General features: G+C 45.2%; 1 protein-coding gene across 3 annotated transcripts in view; it reads right to left on the bottom strand.

The window, feature by feature from the left end:
• The window catches only part of GK (glycerol kinase), a 69709-nt gene extending 67435 nt beyond the window's left edge, over positions 1–2274 (bottom strand). Inside the window, exon 1 of one of the 3 annotated variants that reach the window (XM_053917241.2) lies at positions 2024–2274. In XM_053917241.2, the coding sequence (XP_053773216.1) occupies positions 2024–2101 (78 nt within the window). In that variant the 5' untranslated portion in view covers positions 2102–2274. The remainder of the gene's footprint in view (positions 1–2023) is intronic. The other 2 variants (XM_045192953.2, XM_024557550.4) reach the window with 2 other exon arrangements.
• Positions 2275–7795: the final 5521 nt, after the last annotated feature.

Genomic DNA, 7795 nt, shown 5'->3' on the forward strand with positions numbered 1-7795 from the left:
ATCTTGGGTAACAGAACCTGAGGGACCAGGAACAACCTGCAGTGGATAAAGAAGATCGCTGGGCCATGTGGAGAAGACAAGCATGCCCTGGCTGGTGTGGCTCAGTGGATTGACCTGTGAACCAAAGGGTCGCGGGTTCGATTCCCAGTCAGGGCACATGCCTGGGTTGTGGGCCAGGTCCCCAGTTGGGGGTGCAGGAGAGGCAGCCATACATTGATGTTTCTCTTTCTCTCTCTCTCTCTCTCTCTCCCTCTGTCTATAAAAATAAATAAAATCTTAAAGAAAAAGAGAAAGAGACAAGCACAGTTAGGCTGGCTCCTAAAAAGCATATATAGTTATAAAACATTTTACAGGCTTTCATAGAAAGAAATGGCTGTATAAACTTGAAAACAATCACCATGTTTGATTTGGCCCCCATGGGGCTTTCTGAAGTAGTTGCCAATATTCAAGAATAGGAAGCTTTCACTTAAAACTCAACATAACCACCTTTTCTTAAAGAATCTGAAGATCTGGCACCCCTGGGCTTGTGTTGCTGCTTGGCAACTATAGACTATTCCACTGGCCCGGGTCTGCTCCCTCCAGTCCTGCCCCCTAACCTCTACCTGCCTGGCTCCTGCAGGCACTGGCATGGGCGATTCTTGAATATGGCTTCAAAATTCAACCCACAAGTTAGTTAGCACTCATGTGGCTTAATGGCCTTTTCTTCATTTTAAATACACTATAATGCCTGTGTATATTAACCAAATCCACTTAGGCAAAAATTCTTACATCTAGATCAGGATTACTTTATATAAACATTTATGAAATAAGACAAAGTGAAACCTGCCCTGGGTGATCAAAAGATAAACAATGTAAGAGATTGTAGAACTGTGTCTTGGCAGCTCAAAATAAGGTAATTCTTGATATAAGATTCAAAGTAAAATTGGATGGAAAGCCTTCCAGTGTAGACAAGAGAGCAATATCAAAATAAAGGTGCAAATGAAGGTTTTAGTCAAGTGGTCAGCTAAAGAGAAGTTTGGAACAACATGTACATTCTATGTATAATGTATACATATAGCATACGTCTGCATACATACATACTAGATAATGCATGAAAATATGATTTGAGGTAAAGTAATGAAGATGGAGCTAAATAATCATTAAATAGTTACATCAACTTGCCAGGTTAGTCTAATGTCTATCAAAGTATGGGCTCTTAACCAATAACTGTTTATTTAAGTTATTTCAAAATTATCTTACTGAACTCAGAGCTAGTTCCATCACTTTAACAGCAAGAGTCCTAGCAGAAAGTCACTTAAATAGCACTCTGGTACAGTAAATAAAAAGAGAAGCAGAATTTCCCTGTCACTTTACGCTGTGAAGCATGAAGTGTTTGTAATAGGCAAAGTATGAGAACTGAAATTTGCGAGTCTAACATTAGGATTCCAGTAAAGGCAAGGTACTGTCTTTCCTAAGGTGTTCTGCGCCTCTCCCGCCCACCCCCAGTAGCATGCTACCTTCTACAATTTCTGAGAAAGGATGACAACGCATCATCACGCTAATACTATATTTGTTCTACCGCTCCAAAGGACGTTGTGTTAGGCTCTCACAGCCGTGACACAGCTTTCCCCCCATCCAAGGACGTCCTGTGCCCCGCAGGCCAAATGCTCAAGGGGAAGACCGCAGCAGCGGTCAATGTGACCACCTGTCCCTGGCTGCAGGCGGGCGGCTCCGCACGGATGCTCGCCGATTCCTAGTTCCTTTTAGAGGAGCAGTCCCCCATTAGTAGGTGACCCGGCTCCACCACCGAGGCCGGGGCTGCTCAGCTTGGCCGCCGGGATCTCGAGAAGTCGAGGTCCCCAGGCCCAGGCGGGGCAGCTCTGGCGTGCCAGGTCCTGTTCTGGGGGCTTTGGCCTCCTTCCCTTGCCCGGAGGCAGGGAGCCCGGGGGGCTGAGGGAGGCGCGGGATGGAGACGCGACACCCAGCGCCGGCGTCCCGGGGCTCCCGCCCCGGCTCAGCTCCTCAAATGTCACCCGGGGCTCACCAAAAAGCGCGTCGAGCTGGTGCCCTGGTCCACTGCCCCCACCAACGGCCCCAAAACTGCTTTCTTCGCCGCTGCCATGAAACCAGCTTCGGGTCGGCGGGAGATCGTGGCCGGTTTCCCGGGTGACGGCAGGCAGCGGAGGAGGAGAAGGCAGCGTGTGACCGCAAAATGATCAGTCGGTGCTCCAGACAGCCCCTTTACCCGCGCGGAGTCTTGTCACTCCGCCCCTCCGGCCCAAGCCCGTCCCCAAGCGCGTTCCCCAGGACTCCAGAGGCGTGGCGGCAGGGGCGCTGTCTAGCAGACTGGCCAATTGGCAAACGCAGAAAGACAGTGCAAGTCCGGACAATCAGAGGGCTCTGGGACGTCACGGGGGCGGGGCCTGGGCGCGGCGGGGGCGGTGGCACGCGCGGTAGGTCACGTGGGACCCGGCGGCCGCTAAGCCAACCTGCGGCGGAGCCCGGAGCGGAGGCGGGTTCTGCCCATTGGCAGGGGCGGCCACTAATCCGCTGCAAGGGCACGGCCCCACCGGCGCCTTGCGCGCCCTGGGCCTACTGCCTGCCGTTGGGTCCCAAAGTGTAGAACTGCTTGTTTCTCCGAGGAACTGTGCTCCGTGCGGAGTGAATCGCTCTTGGGACCTGAGCTACCCGCCCGGCATTCCCGCGCTCCCGATGCCCCGCCCACCTTACCCTCTCTTAATCCTGCGTAATGATAATCCCCTCTACACGGACTGACCCCAAGTAGTGTCACCTCCAGACGCAGCGCGAATCCCTCACCTTTCTTGGCTTTTCAGGGACCAGGGACGCGGAAGTGCTTTTGATTTATATTGAAAGGAAGCGCTCAAAATTAACCTCCCCAGGTCCCCCAATTGACTATCCTGGAAAAAAGCACCTTCCTGTCCTGATGCGCCCGCCCTTTCTCCTCTCTTGACCTCACTCTGGTGCCCCCTCCTTCACACACCATTTCCTCTCCCTCTTTTAACTACTTTGGTCGAGAAACGCAGAGTAAAGGGGCTCTCACTTGACCTTGAATTTACCTTGCCAAGATCCTTTCTGGTCTTGTGTTTCAGGAGCTTTCAAACTTTGGACCAAGGCCCACTGTAGGAAATAGTTTATAAAGGAACCCCAGGTGTGTGTCCACGTGCATTTATTTGTAGTATATGCTACAGTTACATATACAAAAATACATCTTATATATATATATTTATGTGAGGGAGGAAGAAACTTTTCTCTATCCAAGGTCCTTTCCGTTGGTCTAATAATAAAATCCACGAGACAGAGTAACGAGAGAAAATAACTAAATTTAATTGCATACGTACAATAGGATCCCCACAGGCATGACAGAGTGAGAGACCTACATGCGTGAGAGGTTCAGAGACAAAGGGAAAATGAGGGCTATATGGCATTCTGGGTTAAGTTTGAGGGGAGGTACCTGAGGCTTCAGACGGAAGGAAGGTCATTCTCAGGATGATAAGAAGAGCAGATGTTGTGTAATTAGAAATTTGCCCTACCCTATAGATAGGTCATAAAAAGTAATTTCTGATAACTCATAAGGGACAAAACCCCCAATGTGAATTATTTAAGGGAGAGGTAAATGATTCTTCTGAGCTAGCAGGGTCTCAGGGTCTCCGTTGCCTTCAGCCAAATATAATTCACATGTCAGAGGAAGACAAACACCATATGGTTTCATTCATATGTGGAATCTAAAAAAAAATGAACAAACAAAACAAAAACACTTATAGAAACAGAGATCAAATTGATGGTTGCCAGAGGGGAGGGTGAAAGAGGGGTGGAGGGATGGGTGAAAAAGGTTAAGAGGAATATAATCAATAATATTGTGATAAATTTGCACACTGATAGATGATTACTAGACTTATTAGGGTGATCACATTGTAAGGTATAAATGTCAAATCACTATATTGTACACCTGAATCATAATATTGTATACCAACTATACTTATTAAAAGTAAATAGAGTTTAATGAACAAAGCATTTTTTAAAATTAAAAACAAATAAAAGTCATTCATCTCTGGCTGGTGTGGCTCAGTGGATTGAGTGCCAGACTGCAAACCAAAGGGTCGCTGGTTCGATTCCCAGTCAGGGCACATGCCTGGGTTTCAGGCCAGGTCCCCAGTGCGGGGCATGGGAGAGGCAACCACACGTTGATGTTTCTCTCCCCCTCTCCCTCCCTCCCCACCATCTCTAAAAATAAATAAATGAAATCTTCTTTAAAAAAAAACAATTCACATGCCAAAGTGTCACACCTGGGGGAAGACTGTCGTGAACCTCCTCAATCACATATGTTAAAAATGTTTCCAAAACAGTATTTATTCTTCCATGCTATGCGTTCCATATTATTTTACTCTGTTGCATAGCATTTTTAAAAAATGCTGGTTGAAAACTACTACATTGATTTTGTAAACCACCATGCTTTCTATCCATTTCTAAAGCACTCTACTATTCCCACTCTCTCACTTTTTTCCATCCCTTTCCCCAATCTTTCAGTGTTCTGAAACATCAGTTCTTTTTCCCCTCAAGCCTTACTCTTTACACTACCTCATCTGTCCATCTCTGTGTTTATAGTTTTACCACACTTGCTCTGGAAGTAAATTTTCCTAGACTCTGTTTAGAAACCAGATTCTGGTGTTTCAGATGAGGACTGCTTATGGAGATGCTGCATTTGATAACTACTGATAAAATGGCTTGCTTTAGGACAGGGATACAGATGACTCAGTATTTCTGAATTTCCTGGAAGAGGAAAAAACACAGATGGGCATACAGGCTTATAAAGGAGCTAGGCTAATGTGCCTCTTAAACACCACGAAAGGCATTAATTGAATGATGTGGATGAGGATTTCTGAGGCTTTAGAAAGCCATCTAACTCACGATATTGATTTCATTAAAAAAAACTTCCTAACCATGTTTGAACTTTCACACACTTTTGACTCTTGGATTCTAACAGGACAGCAAGTTATTTGTTTGGCAGTAGAGTAGGATCAGAATTCAGACATTTCAGAATAAGTTGGGCTAGACGAACATGAGAGATTCTCAAATATGTTGATCCTCTGGTCTTCACAATAGTCTGTATTCCACATGTTCATTTCTTTCACCAAAACAAAACTGGCAGGCCAAAATATTATTATTAGGTATATGTGATTCCTGAGCTGAGCTTTCAGGAATCACATATACCTAAGCTTCCTTTTAGAGATCAGGGAAGGTCAAAGGGAAGGGTCCTAAATGAGAAGAGTCTAACCCAGCCTACCTCAGCTCCACACCCTAAATATTTATTCTGACTCTCATAGACCCATTTTTTTCCTCTTGTAATTATTCCCATTTATCTGCTCTTTCTCATTTCTTCAAGCCACATTGGCAATCTCAAAATTCAAATTTAAATAAATTTAAAAATTAGTCAATAGATGTTCTTGTAACAGGGTGCAGCCAAGGGGGGGAACCCAAATAGGGATTTGTAATGGGGTCCAGAACTTGGTGTCCAGGAAATATTAGGAAAAAAAAAATATAGGATGTCCCTCACCCCCACAAGTCTGAGCTGGGGGATGGGACACATGGAGCAGGGACACAGGAGAGTTGTTCTGCATAGCGGCAGTTTTGCAACTAACCTCAGGCACAGTCATTTAACATATCTATAACCTTTAACTGGTTTCATAGATATGTTAAATAGCTGTGGCCAAGCTTTGAGCCAGGGGGATGGGAGTGACTTCAACCCTAGATGTAACTGGGAGGCCTCTCCCCTTGGTTACAGAGCCTGCGTAAGAGCTTGGAGATGATTGGCTCCACACCACAGGGCCACACCTGATGGGACTTACTATGGCAGCCCAGAAAAGCTGGAAAATACAGGAATGCTGGCAGCTGTGGCCAATTGTGGGAGGAATTGGAAATGGTGAGGCAGAGGAAGATTGGCACTGGGATTAAAACCCAGGCACTGCACCTGTACAGCATCTTTTTGGGACCATGAGGCTTGGGTAGAGAAGAACCACGGTCTTCTATTTCTTTTTCTGAGATATGGTACCCCAGACTGGGCAGAGGGGGAAGGAAGGACTGTGCGTTTGTGGGTATTCTAAAGGATTTTGGGATCTCAATGAAGACATTAAGTTATTACTCTTAAGTTTGTATAACTCTTTAAATAAATAATCCCTTTCCTTTTCACCAATCTCTGGCATTGAGAGACATCTTTCCTGGCAGTGGGCAAGGTGAACCTAGTACGGGGTGGGGGACCCCTGGAGCACAAGGGTGGGTCCATTCAGTATATTGCTTGCCCCCCCACCCCCAGGTCTGTTCTCTAACATTCTCACTTCATTCATCATGCTACCATTGAGACAGAATTGGAAGTATCAATAGGCCACCTGAGGCCACAAAGCCTGGGTGAATTGTCTAAGGCCAGCCAGCCCTTTGTGGCAGAACCAGAACTAGAATGTTGATCTCCTGACATCAAGCCTAGTGCACTTCCCAGCAGCCTGAGGGAATGGAAGGTGAGAAATATTAGGAAGGAAAATAGATAAAGAGGAAGAAAGTAGGATGCTGGTCCACCTAGATCTCCCTGCCACCCACCCCAGAGCTGAAGGCAAAGCAGTGGAAGAAACATTGGATTGGAAAGCTAAGGTCTGATCTTGGCCCTGCCATTCAACGTTTGATCTTCCTGACCTTAAGTAACTCATTTCCTCCTATTGCTTCCTTTTGTTCATTGGTAAAATGGGGAAAGCGTCTCTGATGTGGGTGGGTTAATGTGACATAATGCCTGTGAAATCACTCTACAAGCAACATGGTTAATCATGAAAGGCAAGATGCATTCTCACTGGCAAGTCTGTTTTTACCAAAGAAAGCCAAAGGTGAAGATCAAGGTCTTTCATGCAAATGATTTAAGTAGCTTAGCTTAAATCATCTGAAGCTCATTGTGATGATTTCTGACTGGTAGAGCAAGAAATCAGTTAATCCCTATTTACTTCTCTGGCTTTTCCTGTTCTTTGTTAATTTATACAACATAATTTATATAAGAAGGAAGACTACGTTACCCTGCAGAATCCTTTTTTTGTGTGTGGTAGAGTAACACTTCTTGGTCTTCTTGTATTTGCCTGACTTATTCTGTCTAGTGTAGTCTATTTGGTAAATTAGCCTTTCCTTAATCTCACTTTGCTATGCTAATGACAACTTGGCTATGGATTGATATGTGGATGGATGTGGAAAGCATAACAAGGAAAGTTAGTGCTGGAATGATTACAATAAAGAGCACAGGCACTTCTTTATTTTATGGGATTGGGATGATTTAGGCAGATATAAGAAGTGATTTACTCAAGGTAGCAGAGTGAGTTAAAGACAGATTAAGAATTTGAATATACTTGATAAAAATAGCCAAGTTCCCCACACACACATGAAAACTGGAGAATCTACTCAGACACATGTTAAAAATAGCGTCCCTCCCTCCCCGCCCCACATGCAAACTGGAGAATCTACTTGCATGAATGTTAAAAAATCTCAGTGTAACTATCTAAAATTATGTTTCACTTCATGCAATGGTGCAGTTGTAACAGAGTTAGAATACGGCAATGATTCTCAAACTTCACCTACATCAGAACCACCTAGAGTGCTTGTTAAAACCTGGTTCTGGGCCCCAACCCCAGACATTTTGGTTTAGCAGGTGAGATCTGAGAATTTACATTTCTAAACAGTTCCCGGGTGATGCTGGTACTAATGGTACAGGGACTGCACTTTGAGAACCACTGGGCTATGCCTCCGCAGGAATCTCTATTTTCCTAGGTGTGGA

This window comes from Desmodus rotundus, chromosome X (assembly GCF_022682495.2).
Source record: "Desmodus rotundus isolate HL8 chromosome X, HLdesRot8A.1, whole genome shotgun sequence".
Classification (NCBI taxonomy): Eukaryota; Metazoa; Chordata; class Mammalia; order Chiroptera; family Phyllostomidae; genus Desmodus; species Desmodus rotundus.